Here is a 14,374-nt window from a genome sequence, read left to right as displayed (position 1 = left end):
TTTTCGAATATTTTTTTAATGTACTAAAATGAACTCTAAATGCATAGAAATGATAAAATGAATCTTTTCACAAAATTCTGTAGCCTATATCCATTATGAAATCCCAAATAACTGGGTGAAACTTCAATGAATCGTAGTCCTTCGAAAATCACCCAGTAGCACTCAAATCTTGTGAAAACATAGATTTACATACTTCTTGCAATATTTATCACTGTTACGCGACCAATATGGTCATATCGAGGGATTTCGACTGACATTTTGACTATTTATAGTATACTTTTCGAAACAAGTCCAAAATGAATTTTTCAATAAATCGTTTTTTCAAGCTTTTATCCTACTCAAATAATAGAGTAAACATAATTTTGATTTTCGAAAAATGCAAAGCATTCCTCCAACATCAAAGAGAAAAAAGAAAAAATAAAATGGACAATGACGGACTCGAACCTCAAACTTGTGATTATTCTTAAGATCCCCACTATCCACTCGGCCACTTTTGCTCGCCTTTTCTCCAGTGGAGAATGTATAGAGGAAAGGGGTCAAAGTGGAAGGGAAGGAGGAGAGAGCATATTTTCAGATGGAATTTTCTCGACTTCTAGAAATTTGCGCAGAAAACCAAATATACCACGAGAAAGCCCGTATTCGAAACTATTATCCTTGTTTGAGAAAAAAAAAGGTTGAGACGCAGAGAAAAAGTGTCTGTGTCTCCACCTTATGTGTGCTATTTAGGCTCTCCGCTTCGATATCGCTACCGTATTCAGACTGCAAAAATACTCTCTAACCTTTTTTTCTCAGACAAGCATAATATAAATGAGCAAATTTAGAAAAAAATCTGAGATGACGGCTAAACATGGTTCTCTTGTTTGAAACAAGCTCGTAACGTTTTTTAACTTCATTGTACTTTTGTTTACAGTTTTGTGGGGTAAAAGGTTGAGAAACAGGTCACAATAAAGAATAGTCCAAAAATAGGGTTTCATATGTTCAGAGTCATCGACCTTTTCCAAGACTTTGATTTTAGGTATGAATACAGTACTGAATCACCCTGACTCATATGAGACGGAAACCAATCATGATTGGGTATTTCGATGTGATCTATTATTCTGGATCAAAAAATTTAGAGATGTGGAAGAGAAACGCTGGTGGTGACCGTGGCCGAAGCTCCCACGACGGTAATTACCGTAACCTAAATTATTTTAATTTTCGAAAACTGTTTCTCGTTTTTTACTGCTTTGCGTAGAGTTTTTTGTTATTGTCGATTCAAAAATATCGCACATTTGAACACGCAAAAAAAAAAACAAAAAACAAGGGGCGGAGACAATCCGCCCTTTTTTGCAAAACCCACGCACAGTAGAAAATGGACGAGTTTCCTTCAATTCGGCAGAAATTGGGTGAAAAAATATCAAAAAACCGTGTCAATAAAATTAGCGGAAAACTGCATGTGCGATCTTTTTGAATCGACAATATCAATAAAAAACTTTTGATTATGAAAAACTTGATTATGACAAAAAACGAGCTGATAAATCCGGAAAACAATTTTTACTACGGTACTTGTCGATTTGGTCACCGGCGTTTCTCTTCCACATCTCCGATTTTTTGTACCAGAATAATACTACAATGACAAATCATCTTTGGATATTTCGATGTCATCTGATGGGAACTGTTCGTTCAGAGAACAGATTTTAAATAGTTTTCTCTGTTTTGTTGGAAAATTCATTTCTCAGGATTCAAACTAACACACAGGTATTCACTTCGTTCATGCTGACTACGAGTCCATTTGGATCAAATCTATTAATTATTTCTAATGAACGATTTTTTGACACATGATCCAACTTTGCTTCCTACTATCTCATCAAAATTTGTATCATGACTAATGAGTTTTTTTGTGATCTTACTCGATCTTCTCTGTTTTGGTCTGCTTCCCACTGCAAACAATAACTCACCACTTCATTCTTTCAATTAATAGTTCCTTGTCAATCAGCCCAACTTTCCCAGATTGAAACATCATCGGATTTCCCACGATAGGAAGTACTACATTTGTATTACATGCCAAAGATAAAGAAAAACAAGATGTTGGTTTTTTGAACTTGAAAATATGAGTGAAAATCGAAAGATCAACAACGGGATAAAAAAGTTTCGGAACGGAGAAAAAAGTAAATCGAGTTCCTCGGAATGTACTAGACGTAGTTAGGCACCAGGTGTTTTCATGTATCGGAAGCCTGATTACGTGATAAAATGGCTTGAAGGGGTGTCCTGAAAATGAGATGTGGCGTGTATGAAATTGCAGTCATGAATGAATCTGAAAATGATTGATTGATAGGAAAGAGATTGGTTAAGGGGTCATTGAGCTCATACAATCGAGTTTTAGTCCATGAATGCGGAAATGCAGGTTCTTTTGATTCCAGGGATCACATGATCATTTGAAAATCGGGACCTCTGTAGGAACAATTGATTGGAATACAACTGATTAAAAAAAATCGAAGATCAGTTTTATTTTCACAATATCAACGTACCGTAAAACATGTATGAGAAAGGGCGATTCTTCTATTGTTCCATGTTACCAACCGAGAACGCTTCTGCTACTGATGATCTTCAATTACAGAACCTTATATTTTTCCTGCCATTTTTTCAGAACGACTTCAAAACAACAGAAACATTTTAATTTCAAACAACACATTTTGAAGGGGCGCCTCTATTTTTCCGGAGCCCTTTCGGAGAGCTATTTTTTTAGAGGGGCCCATCTAATAGAATAGAAGTTTCACGGTAAATACGACAATGAAACAATTGAACAATTTTTTGAGTTCGTCCCCTATTCAAACTACGGCCCATGTGATGCAAAATTCGCCAGGATTTATTGTTATTATAAAAGGTGAGATCAGCAGAAGAGATTTTCGGACACAGTGAGGGCAGTATCCGGAAATGAAAGAAGCAAATATCACCATCCTGCTTGATAATCTTTCATTCGAAACTTTGGGTATTTTAAATCAAATGTCGCTGCTTGAATTTGAGTTCTGTTTTAAATGGAGCTACGATGGAAATGGAACCAGTTAATATCTGTGAGTTCTTCGTCGTCTTAAAATCCATCTATGGAAAAGAAACGCCGCTGGCCGTGGATCCAACAGCGACCACTACAGTAACCCAAAAATGTTTATTCTCAAGATATGTTTCTTCTTTTCTTTTTACTGCTTTTCGTCGAGTTTCTCTGTTATTTCCCATCAATTTTTTTTCGCTATTTTGGAACAGGCGAAAAATAGAAAGGCTGAAAACGCACGGAAATCAGGAAAAAAACTCTGAAGATAAATATATTACTGGCTTACTGTAGTTGTTGTTGAAAGGCCTATTTTTTCCAGAATAATACCGTATTCAGTTGTGTTTACCTACTTCATTCGGGAAAAAAAAACTGTTCCCACATTTAAACCCTAATAAAAGCTCCCAAATGTCACTAAAATTTGCACTTTTATTTCGTTCTGTTTGCTTTTTTCTGCTCAATAAGTCGTCCCACTATCTTTTCTCCTATTCTTTTTCTCCTAGAAACGTTATTGTTTTGACCAGTTCACCATCGACGTGCTTGTTGACTAATCGTTTGAATTCTGCAGAGAATTGGTATCACGATCTTGACGAGACAGTTTTCATCACTTTTTTCACTTTTGTTTCGATTTGTTTTGATGCTCTCCGTTCACTTCATAATGTGACAAAAAAATGTTTTTCCTGATACAAAGACGTATATTATTTGGTTGTATCCCTAACTAGTTACGTAATCATTCTATGACCATTTCAGTTCCAAACAGACCATTCGAATCCAATTCGGACTTCCAAAACTATAATTTGGGCTCCAATGAGAAGTTATAAGCTACAAATTTCAGATTAGAAATCTTATATGGCCAAAAAATCAGAAAACTCAAAATAAACATTGGTTTTTCTGAATTTTTTAAATATTTCAACTTCAGTGATACGAATGATTTTTGAAGATCATTGAACAGGAAGTCATTTTCAGGCACGCTTTACCCAAATAAGACTGAAATTGTACATTCTCCTCGACTTTTCATCAAAATAAAAACAAAAAGGCTTATTTGTCCTTTTTTATAGTCTTTCCGGAAATCAGATGCTCCAAATTTTGTATTCAATTTTTATCTATTTCTTCTAAACTCGAAAATAATTTTCATTTCAATGTTCATTGATTCTGTTTTCGTCACGAGAAGACAAACACCTATTTTGAGGCAAAATTGCTCGTAAACGCTTGATTAGCTGTTTTAGTACGAAATTGATCCGATGAAGTTCATTTGAGTGTGTCGGGAACATCTCCGAACTTGATATGATCAAGATAGTTCAAGATAAAATATTTTCATCAAACGTTTTATCCCAATCTTTGTGAATTCAGATTTAGCTTTGTATTTTCATCGAAACTCCTACGTGCTTGTAATAACCATGTGATAGATTCGATCAAAACAATACAGACATCATCGCCTGATGAATTTGAAACCAGACATCCCATTTCCTCCGTTGGGAAATTAGACCTCTCTTCTCTTTTTTTTGTCTCCTTCTAGAAGTTTATTAAGCAATTCGCCTCTTTCCCCGAATTCACGATCTCTCTAAATAGAAACTGATCATTATTATTCACATTGCTCTCAACATTTAAACAACATTTAGTTATTTCCAATCTCCCCCTCTCTCATTTCCTCTGTTAAACGATTCATGTGAATTAGTTTCTCACCCATGAAAAACGTATCTAATTGAATTGCTATGGGAACCTTGCGTTTTTTTTTTCCGTTTTTGCAACATTTTGCATTCTTTGTGGTTTTTCAAGGTGGTGAATTATTTAAGAAAAAATAGGTTTAAAATGAGCTCATGTTTGAGGGAACATCTGTTCGTCTTCCCTTTTTTTTTGTCCCCACCGTGCCAGGCTCTGCCTGTAAACAATAGGAAAAATAATGAGGGAAATATAGAAACAATATTTTGTAAGCGATGACAAAAAGGAAAAATTCCAGTTTTTTATATTTAAGTAGCATTGATCATGATTCAGATATTTGTATGCTTTTTTCCTTGTCAGAAACAAAGAGGTTTTTTTGTCTATTCCGTGTGATTATTTTTGAAACACATGTCTAGAACATCGTGAATTTGGATTTTCCCCCAAAAATCAAAGAAAAGCATTCAAAATTCAAGACCTCCTAACTTTTCACTTTTCCTAACTTTTCACTCAAAGTGCACTTATAGGGTGGGTTTTTGCTAGAGAAATACTTTATGCCTGACTATTTTGAAACACATGTCTAGAACATCGTTAGTTTAGATATTCAGAGACCCCAAAGTCTAACATTTTTTATCAATTTTTGGAATCAATAAAATCTATCACAATCTGATCAATTCTGGTCGGGCTCTTTCCTGACAAAAAAACACATTGGTTCTAAAAATTACCAAAAGTTCATCTCGATTTAGTTGGTTTACAGAATTGACGAGCTTCCGCAAGGTCTCTCTGAAAATTTTATTCTCGAAGCTTCCGAGTCTATTTCTAGTTTGTATTTGGCTTTTTGAACTTTTGAATACATAATCTTGTGTGCTTTGCTAGCCTGGCGCTTTTAATGAGTGATTGTTTTGGCAAAAACGCCCGGAAGTTTGGAATATGGACTCCAGCTCATTTGCGAAATTTTTTTTCTTTCTTCTAGGAGTTCGATATGTCTATTCCCCCTTCCAGAGGAACACTTTAAGTCTATCCCTCATGACATTGCGCGTAACATTTTCGAAACATATGCGCGATGTTGACAAGAGAAGCGGGACTAAAAATTTTTTTCAAGGACAGAGACTTTCATAACAAACCTAATTAGCGGGGGCCTTTGAGATATTCGGATATGTTTTTTTTTCTTCTATCCGGAAATCAAAATACAAACATAAAGGGTGGCCATAGTCAACTGACTCTTCCATTTCCTATTTGAATATTCTAAAACAACAAGAACAACAAAAACAACACTTTATTTTCATTGTGTGTCAATTGAGATTTGCATCTTCTTCTTCTTGGTCCTCTTCTTTTTGTCACTCATCTGTCCACCTACCACATAGAATTGACTCCTCCTTTTTGCCTTCTTGGCCGTCGTGCCTTCAGAAGGTGCACAGAGAAAGGCAGGCATACACATAGTGTTCCCGTAAGACACATCCATTTCCCCTACTCTAGCTCATTTGTTTATAATCCCCCTGATACTCATACACGGTTACAGCACGTTTTGTCCTTTGGAGTCAACACTTGACATGACTGTTGAAGAGAAGGTACATCCATCTGAGGATTCCGCATGGCCAATCACTATCAATGAGTGAGTTTTACTTCTTCATCTTGGTGTTCTACTAACCAGAATTCTCTTAATTACAGGCATGACTAGATTTTCAAAATAGAGACTCAATAAGCTAGGATGCTTCTAAAATTCTTAATTTCTACTTCTCATCTTTTAGCATCCACATCAAACATTTGTCTAGTGTTGTGGACCAACTTTGTAATGATGCTCTCGATACTCAACTCCCACGCGACATTGAAAGACTGGTAGGATTTTCGCAAAAACTTCCTAAAAACAAACTGCAATTTCAGAAGATCGTACGAGACCAAATTTCCCAAGTCGTCAAAACTGAGTACGTCCAACTCTTTGGAAAGATTCAAGCCGTTCTTTTCTTCATCGACGGAGACGTTCCCTCTTCTGAAACCATCATTATCTATGGGATTTACAACGAGAAGCATCACGAATTTCTGCAAAAACTCTACCGGAAGATTTTGGTCAAGAAAGGTGTAATCCCACATGCCCCACCACATTTAGTCAAGAAGGTAGACTAATTCATTTTTATAATTGATAATTCCAAACAAGCAACACTTTCAGCAAAGACCAGGGGAGGACTTCTGCGCCTTTCCCCGGTCCATCGATCCAATTTTGGAGGATGGCCTCCCGAAGAGCGTGTGTGAGTATTTGGATAAATACCATCTCGCGAAACAAGCCTCCAGGAAAGCTCTCAATGTAAAAGAGCTTTCGATGAAGACCGGACTGTCCGAGGGTATCATCGAGCTTCGTTTCCAAAAGCATCGCGAGCAGAAGTTACAAGCACGAAGACCATTGGTCAAGAAGGAAGAACCAGAAGAGACGGAAGATGACACTGCCCAATATCACCAACAGGCTCACTACTACGAACCCCCACAATACTGGCATGGGAATGTCATGTTTGATTGCTATCCAAGTCCACCAGTCGAAACGTGTCATCGTTTTCCGCTTACCCGTGTTCCACTTGATCAGCCACTCACCATCGAAATTCCACAGGAGTTCCCATGTTACTTTCCAAATTACTAAATTTGATGCTCAAGCTGTTGCCATTATGTTTCGCTGATCTTTTCTTCTTTTTTTAACAAACCACAAAAATTTGTGAATGAATGATTGTATGTATATTGTGATTCTATGAACGTTCTTTTCATATTTTATATTCATTGCGTACTATTTGACATGGTTAACTACCGTAATTGTTATTCTCAATCACTGAAATTTCAGGAAACAAATTATTTGATCTTTCAGAAAGTCATGAGCGAAGCCTTCCGACTGGAAACTGTTTTTACGCGCTTGGTAACTGATCTACTTTTTTCACCCAACAGTTGACGCATTGCAGAAAGAGCTCAATGAACAGATGCCAGATGATGACTCTTTTCAGTGGAATTGCAGAATGGTTCAAGCCGTCAGGGAAAACAAACCATTTCAAGTTCTTCAGTTAGCTGGAAGTCATAACTTCACAAATGAGCTCCAAAAGGATATTGCACTTAGTTTGGTTCAGTATGCTTGCGAGATGATCACGGACGAAACTACAAAGAATGAGGCATCTGAAGTCGAGACAGCGAATTTGACAGTCTCGTCGCCTGAGAGCGGTTCTGAACTGACATCATCACCAGAATCATCAGAAAAAGAAGATGGTCAAGACGAGCCAAAGCCTGTTGGAACTATGCGAAAATTCAACCTGAAGGTGAAATTATTATTTTTTCTTCCTAATTGTAAAGAACCCGTAAAAATTCTAGCACAACGCCCGTCAGCAACTAATCCGCCGCTACAATAAGACCAAAGCAACAGAGATATCCGACGAGACTATCGACGCGTACTCTAAAAGATATTGTGAGCCAGCTGAGGAACTCATCCGATACTACAAAGAGATCCCATACCTTCCACAGTGAGTTTAAGTTCAGAAGATCATAAAAATTCGAAACATTTTCAGCCGCGCTCCAAAGCGTAACCGATGTACTGGAACTAGACGACATACTGAAGATTGATTCGATGTTATTCGTTCTTCTGTTAATTCACTTACTTCAGCGACGTCTCAAGTTCACCCCAAATTCATCAAACTTCAATGCTAGCTCGATTTCCTAAACCCCTCTTTCATCACACTGTCTATCCAATTGGCTAGAACTCGGTAACATATTCAATATCCATTGGAATCTGTATATTCCGATCAATATTTGGTTTTCTGTTTTCCCTATGTCTTGTCCTCATAATTTTTGAAATATCCCAAATAAATTCCTTCACTTGATGTGACCAAATGTAGCTAGTGAGGGAAATCGCACAGTGCCACGTGGGTTCCTTCTGATGCGGCAGTCTTTTGACATTGTGTGCAAACATTGAACACCTTCTGGCATAATCTCCCTACTCGAAAAGGTTATTATAGTGGACGATCGACTTCTAAAGGAACATCGGCAGATGGACATATGGAATGCCACGGCAATATAGTGTCGAATCTGCGGGGGGTAGTGAGGGTGATTAGTGTCGGAAGATTTATTTGTTGTTAGAAGATCGATAGGGGAAATTTAGGTCCAGTCTAGAATTATGTGGTCCGTATGTTGCGCATAGAATGCGATAAACATTTCAGGTGAAATTTCACAACGAACATGAGCAACTAAAAAACTTAAGACAAAGGTGAGGTCAGGAAGTTATCGTAAGGACTAAATAAATGGTGTGAAACTTCAAATTGCTCCTAGCTGGATCGTTAAGATCTGATGAATTTTCGTATGAAAGCCTTAATTTTTAATGAATTGAAATACTGGAATTCTCTTTCAAATTTCCAAAAGTTATTTATTGATCAGGGGTTTTGAGTATTCAAACAGATTACGGTATCGGTGCTAGTCAAAGAGATCTTTTATCAGCTTCATCTGTCAAGCTTTCAACAACATAGAGAATCAGTCTCGATTTACATAGCGTAAAGCCTACTCAAGTATCTAGACACAATCTTAAATTTTGTGTCTCTCTTAAGGTTTGCGGCTTCGTCTGCGCACTTTCACCACAGTAACAGAACAGTGTTAGCTTTCACTTGTTCTTGTCATGAAGAACGTCCGCAACGCTGTCGCGCGCTATCCATGCTCTAACTCGGAAGAAGCAATAGACGAGTAAGTCTGTTTTTCCATTACAGTAATCGCGAATCAATCTTTGAGAGTCACTAAATGGGCTCTACCCCAATTGCTATCGTCAGTGTTAGAGGGCCGTGTCCCTATCGAAGAAGCCAGAAAGATGTGTGCAAATATGCTAAACACAGACATGTACCGCTGGAAGTTTGAAATCGCTATCAAGCTCAGAGAGGGAAAACCAAAAGATGCTCTTGAGTTAGCGGATGCTTTCAAAGCTGATGATAAATATCCAGATGGTTTTCTTTTTCTGGTTGATTGTGCTCATAAGCACATTAAAATTGATGATTGGCTCTTGGAGAATGTTAGTTTCTAAATTCCGAAATCAGTTTGAAAACATTTTTTACAGGGTCTCACTCCTCCACCACCACTTACGTTGTCTCACGAAGATCATTTCATCGAGATTCCATTGGATATACTGATGAATCGTCCAGCAAAACCAGACCTGACGAAATACGTATCCGGGCACAGGGTACCTTTGCCGGTAAAATTTGAAGTTTCAGAAAAATCAGAGATAAGTTTTGATTTTTTTTTTCAGAAGCCTATCCAGAAGGAACTCAAAAAGTTCATCCCAGATCATCGCAAGCAGTACAATTCCACCGAATTGCTGGCGATTTCGATAAAATTTGGAGTGACGGTTCCACAGATCCAATGGTATTTTAAAAGAAGAAGAACCTATTTTGCCAGAAAGTGAGCCAGATTTTTAATTTAAAAAATTTTATTTTTTGATTCAGATTGAAAGCCGAACAGCATAACCAAATGAAGTGGATGATGGGAGAGAAGAAACCCACCAACGATGGATTCCACGATGTGATTGCTCTTGGTTGATTTTTGGGCTATGGACGTTTATCGAAACCGTTCAGTTTTCTTTTTTCCTCATAATTTACCGAAGTTCTCCTGTTATTTTTTGTCTTAAATAAAATATCAATCGCTCTCTTCTCTTTCTTCCAAAATGCTCTTCGCTAATCTACTCCTCTGACGTAATCAGCCCATCTCAAATGTTTTGGTTGGTGATGCAACGAATTCGGTATACGGTAGCAGGCAATGCGGTGAATCTCGCGGAACACGTTGCGTGCTAAGGGCACTAAAATAAGAGAGTGTGGGATTAGCAGAGACGACAGGTGTAATATGTTTCAGTGGCGGAATTGCGCAAAAGAAGTTGGAATAGACGAGACAGATTGACACCTGGGACCATTGACCAGATGAGGGACTTGTTGATCTGTCTACAGGGGACCAATTGTTAATTAGAGGGACGCAACGAGAGTATAACTTTGTAGAAGGCGAAAAATTTTCAGAAATGTCACATATGCATAAAGAAGGGGAAACCAATCCTCGTGATATAGGTGTTTTGTGAATTGGAAAATTCAAAGTGCATTTAAAAAAAATTATGGGATAATTGAGTACTTCCAGAAATGTCGAGGTGGGGGTGTCGGTACCAGTTGCACTATTCACCTCTTGGTTTTATGGTGTATCAAAATTTATGATTATTGAAGCATAGACCTACTTGAGATTCGTGAACACATGATCCATTTTACAAGTTTTTATACAAAGATAAGATCATGTGCTTCTCCTCATAAGAGCTCATGGATCTGTGAAAATATGCTCTAGTTGTCATTCTGGTACAAAACATTGGAGCTGTAGAAGAGAAAACATGGGGGCCTAAGATCTCTTAATGACAACTACCGTAACCTAAACATACCGCAAATCCTGTGATAAAAGGAGCCCCCACTCTTTCAAGTTTGAGCTCAATTATCTTGGTTCGCATGAGAAACATCAGAAATGTGTCAACTGATGAAACGTTTGTGATATTATGATGAAGAATTTATCAGTTGGCAATTTTTTCAAATCTTTTACAGGGTCCGAGATAAATTGACTCACGGGGTTGCAACAGGGTACATGCAAATTTGAATTCTCAGTGCTCTTAGGCGCGTTGCGCCGCGCGACGCGGCTGAATTTTGGCTTGGAATTTGGGATTTTCAATTCAAAAAAATGATGATTTGGCACGGTGCCAAGTCCTCGAATTCGAGGTGTGCGACAAAGCGCGTTTTCCGGAGGTTACCGCGGGCAATTCCGTGTTGACTTAAAGTTGAAAGGTAGAGGGCCCTTCTATTACAGGTTTTACGGTATGTTCATTTCCCGTAGTTTTCATCTTGATTTTAACTGCTTTTAGAAAGTTTTTCAGTTATTTTCCTCAAACAAGTCGAAAAATAAAACATTTTAAAGTGAGAAGACTGACTGAAAACGCACAAAAATAGAGAAAATAAATCCGGAAACTAAAACTATTTTTGGGTTACGGTAGCTGTCGCTGTGGGACTTTCGGCCATGGCAACCAGATGTTCTCCCTCACAGCTTCGACTTTTGCATACCAGCATGATATCTATTCAAGAATATATGTCTTATACGTAATTAAAGCTTCAAAACATCCATATCATATTATTGATCTTTGAGACTTCCAATCTCCGTAAATAACCTTTTTCAAATTTTCTCTTCTATTACGAAACAATCAAATAGAATCTCCACTTTTGCTCTCGTTTTCCATCTCGGCTACTAACATTCAAAACCCATTCTCGCCGCTCTCTTTGTCACCATTTCACCGACATCATTCCCTCGTCTACCATGTCTGTGATCATGGGTTGTCTGTCGCTATTACTCCGCCCCTTTCTCTCTCATTCGAGTACTTTCTTTCACTTTTTTGGTGTATGTGTTCCTAAAAATGTGTCTATAAAAAGTGAGAAGGATTGCAGCTGTCAAAAACTTATCCACTCTCTTCATTTGAAGATTTTCACTGATGTCCAAACAGATGTTCAGTTACTTGTCTCTTTATTAAGAGATTTTACTTTTTCGATTCGACCTTTTCCCTTTCAACCCAAAATTCGTAAAAATGTTTTAGTATTTTCAGATGGACGACTCTTCAGGCTACTATGAAGGTTGGAATTTTGTAAACTCGCTCATGACTCCTAAAAGACCTGCCGAATGTGACAAGAACATATTGCCGTCCCGGAGACTAGCACATTCGAACTACCGAATCACCACGGTTTCCCTTGATTCCTCGCTCAATTCAACATCGGACGATTCGGGATACTTCACTTCTGTTGACCAACCTCCGAGCAGTTCTACTATTTTCCCACTGAGTCCGGCATCATCCAATCCTCCGGAATCACCTCATCCCACACTAGCTGAAATTCTGTCTTCGAAGAACAATCCTAACACAACTCCAACGAGACCACTCCCATTACCCAAGCCAAAATCACTCTTGCAAGCGCTGCTGGAGGATGATACGGATGTTCCTGCTCCTATTGCAAAGCGACAAATTCTAAGAACTGAGGGATTTGTTCCAGAAGCTCGACGTTATCGTCGCAGAGAACCTAATAAACGAAAGGCCGTTGAGACAAAGCAGAAAAGACAAGGACCTTATGAGGAGAGTTGGCTCAATGAGGTGTATTGGTATAACTTCAACGATTACATGAAGAAACATTATTATGATGTATTCGCATGGCCGATTCCCGAAAAAACAGCTAAGGTTAGTGATGAGGGATTTGGTTCCAAAGTTTTTTGCTTTCTGAGTATGTTAAGAATCCACTGAAACCCGAAATAACTTACGAGTTGCACAGGGTTCTAATTTGTAGGCCTAATCAGAAATTACGCCCCTATATTATTTTTAGGCCAGACCAAATTTAATAATTTTAAAGTGGACGTGGACCTGTGTATTCTCAATCTACTCCGCTTCACGTTGTACGTTTGATACTCAGCCCAACGAAAAAATGAAAAAGCCCCAAACTGAAGTTCGCTGGGGCATGATTTCTGACCAAACCTTTTGGAACCCTGTTCAGTTAGAGAATGAGATTGCGATGTGAAATATCAAATTTTCAAACAAAAACACTATCTTCACATACATAAAACCATAGTGGTGAAATTTTCAGATTGCCGATCCAGCCGAACCAAGATTTTCAACAACCCAGGAATCATCTTCTGTCAATGAATCATCGCCAGATCACAAGCCAGCCTCCAATCCAGTAACCTCTGTCGAGTCTTCGTTGTCTGAATAACCCATAACTGTTACCGCCCCTCATTTCTTTTCAACCCTCCCATGACATTATCCTACCTGTCCTTCAAAAACATTCTCATAAATTCATAATTTCTCTAGTATCTTTCAAATGTCGCAGTCTTTTTGTGTCACATCTTCTAAGCATTTTTTAAAAACTCACGAGACACACACACCCATTAACGGCTCCGCCCGCTCGTGTCTCCCTGAGGAACGAATTCAAATCGCAATGTTTGTTCTCGTTTTTGCCCCCCAGTTCTTCTCCAGTCTCTCCACTAAAAACATGTGTGTGTGTTTCTTTTTGTTTCTATCGTACTCATTTAATCATCACTGCCTCGAGAGAAATTTTACAGGAATTTCTAAATTAAGATTTTTGTGTATTCATCTAGTCGATTGTCTTCCAATGTTTCTAGCACTCGTGTTTTTCATTCTAATTTTTTTTTCTTATGGGCGCAGCGCGGAGCAATTACTCATGGGCACTGACGGAGATTTTCAGCGGAAGTCAGTCGGCTTAGGGTATATTGCAAATCAAGCAAAACGGATATTACAACTGATCGAGATCTGAATAACTTTTTATTTAGCTCCAAAATACTCTATCTTGCGGATTCATCATAATAGTTCTCATTTCTTTTTCCCAATTTTGTGAAATTGATTTAATCGATTCGGCTCATATTACGGATGATAAACTTTGGGGGTACAATTGGATATGAAGTGATTTAGAGGTACAAAACTCACAATCCGGGGGATCCAATTTTCTCAGGTATTTTGTACCTATACATCGGTTCGTATCCCAATGACACCAACATGTTTGTACCCTCCGAATTATTTGCCTATCGATTCAAAATTTCAAAACAAAAATGTTTTTTTTTTTGCATTTTTGTATTCATATAAGACGGTAGAAATTTGAAGAATATTTTTCTCATTTCTGAAAACCGGAATTTCTCAAA

The 14,374-nt window shown here is 38.0% G+C and overlaps 4 protein-coding genes across 4 annotated transcripts; all 4 read left to right on the top strand.

The window, feature by feature from the left end:
* Positions 1 to 6,228: 6,228 nt before the first annotated feature.
* CBG06759 lies at positions 6,229 to 7,304 on the top strand (the record flags this gene model as incomplete). Its single annotated transcript, XM_002647606.1, has 4 exons — positions 6,229 to 6,290; positions 6,427 to 6,514; positions 6,560 to 6,790; positions 6,843 to 7,304. The coding sequence occupies 4 exons, from the start codon at positions 6,229 to 6,231 to the stop codon at positions 7,302 to 7,304; spliced, it is 843 nt and encodes a 280-aa protein (XP_002647652.1).
* Positions 7,305 to 7,529: 225 nt separating this feature from the next.
* Positions 7,530 to 8,263, top strand: CBG27377 (the record flags this gene model as incomplete). The annotated part of the gene is made up of 4 exons (XM_045237290.1): positions 7,530 to 7,571; positions 7,615 to 7,962; positions 8,015 to 8,163; positions 8,209 to 8,263. The coding sequence occupies 4 exons, from the start codon at positions 7,530 to 7,532 to the stop codon at positions 8,261 to 8,263; spliced, it is 594 nt and encodes a 197-aa protein (XP_045098574.1).
* Positions 8,264 to 9,305: 1,042 nt separating this feature from the next.
* On the top strand, positions 9,306 to 10,213 carry Cbr-ceh-75 (the record flags this gene model as incomplete). Its single annotated transcript, XM_002647605.1, has 5 exons — positions 9,306 to 9,370; positions 9,416 to 9,689; positions 9,735 to 9,869; positions 9,924 to 10,075; positions 10,120 to 10,213. 5 exons carry the CDS (start codon positions 9,306 to 9,308, stop codon positions 10,211 to 10,213), a joined length of 720 nt encoding a protein of 239 aa, XP_002647651.1.
* A 2,071-nt stretch (positions 10,214 to 12,284) lies between these two features.
* Positions 12,285 to 13,431, top strand: CBG27376 (the record flags this gene model as incomplete). Its single annotated transcript, XM_045237289.1, has 2 exons — positions 12,285 to 12,905; positions 13,306 to 13,431. 2 exons carry the CDS (start codon positions 12,285 to 12,287, stop codon positions 13,429 to 13,431), a joined length of 747 nt encoding a protein of 248 aa, XP_045098573.1.
* Positions 13,432 to 14,374: the final 943 nt, after the last annotated feature.

This window comes from Caenorhabditis briggsae, assembly GCF_000004555.2.
Source record: "Caenorhabditis briggsae complete genome, chrV, whole genome shotgun sequence".
NCBI classification, from domain to species: domain Eukaryota; kingdom Metazoa; phylum Nematoda; class Chromadorea; order Rhabditida; family Rhabditidae; genus Caenorhabditis; species Caenorhabditis briggsae.
This window is presented reverse-complemented; position numbering and strand designations above follow the sequence as displayed.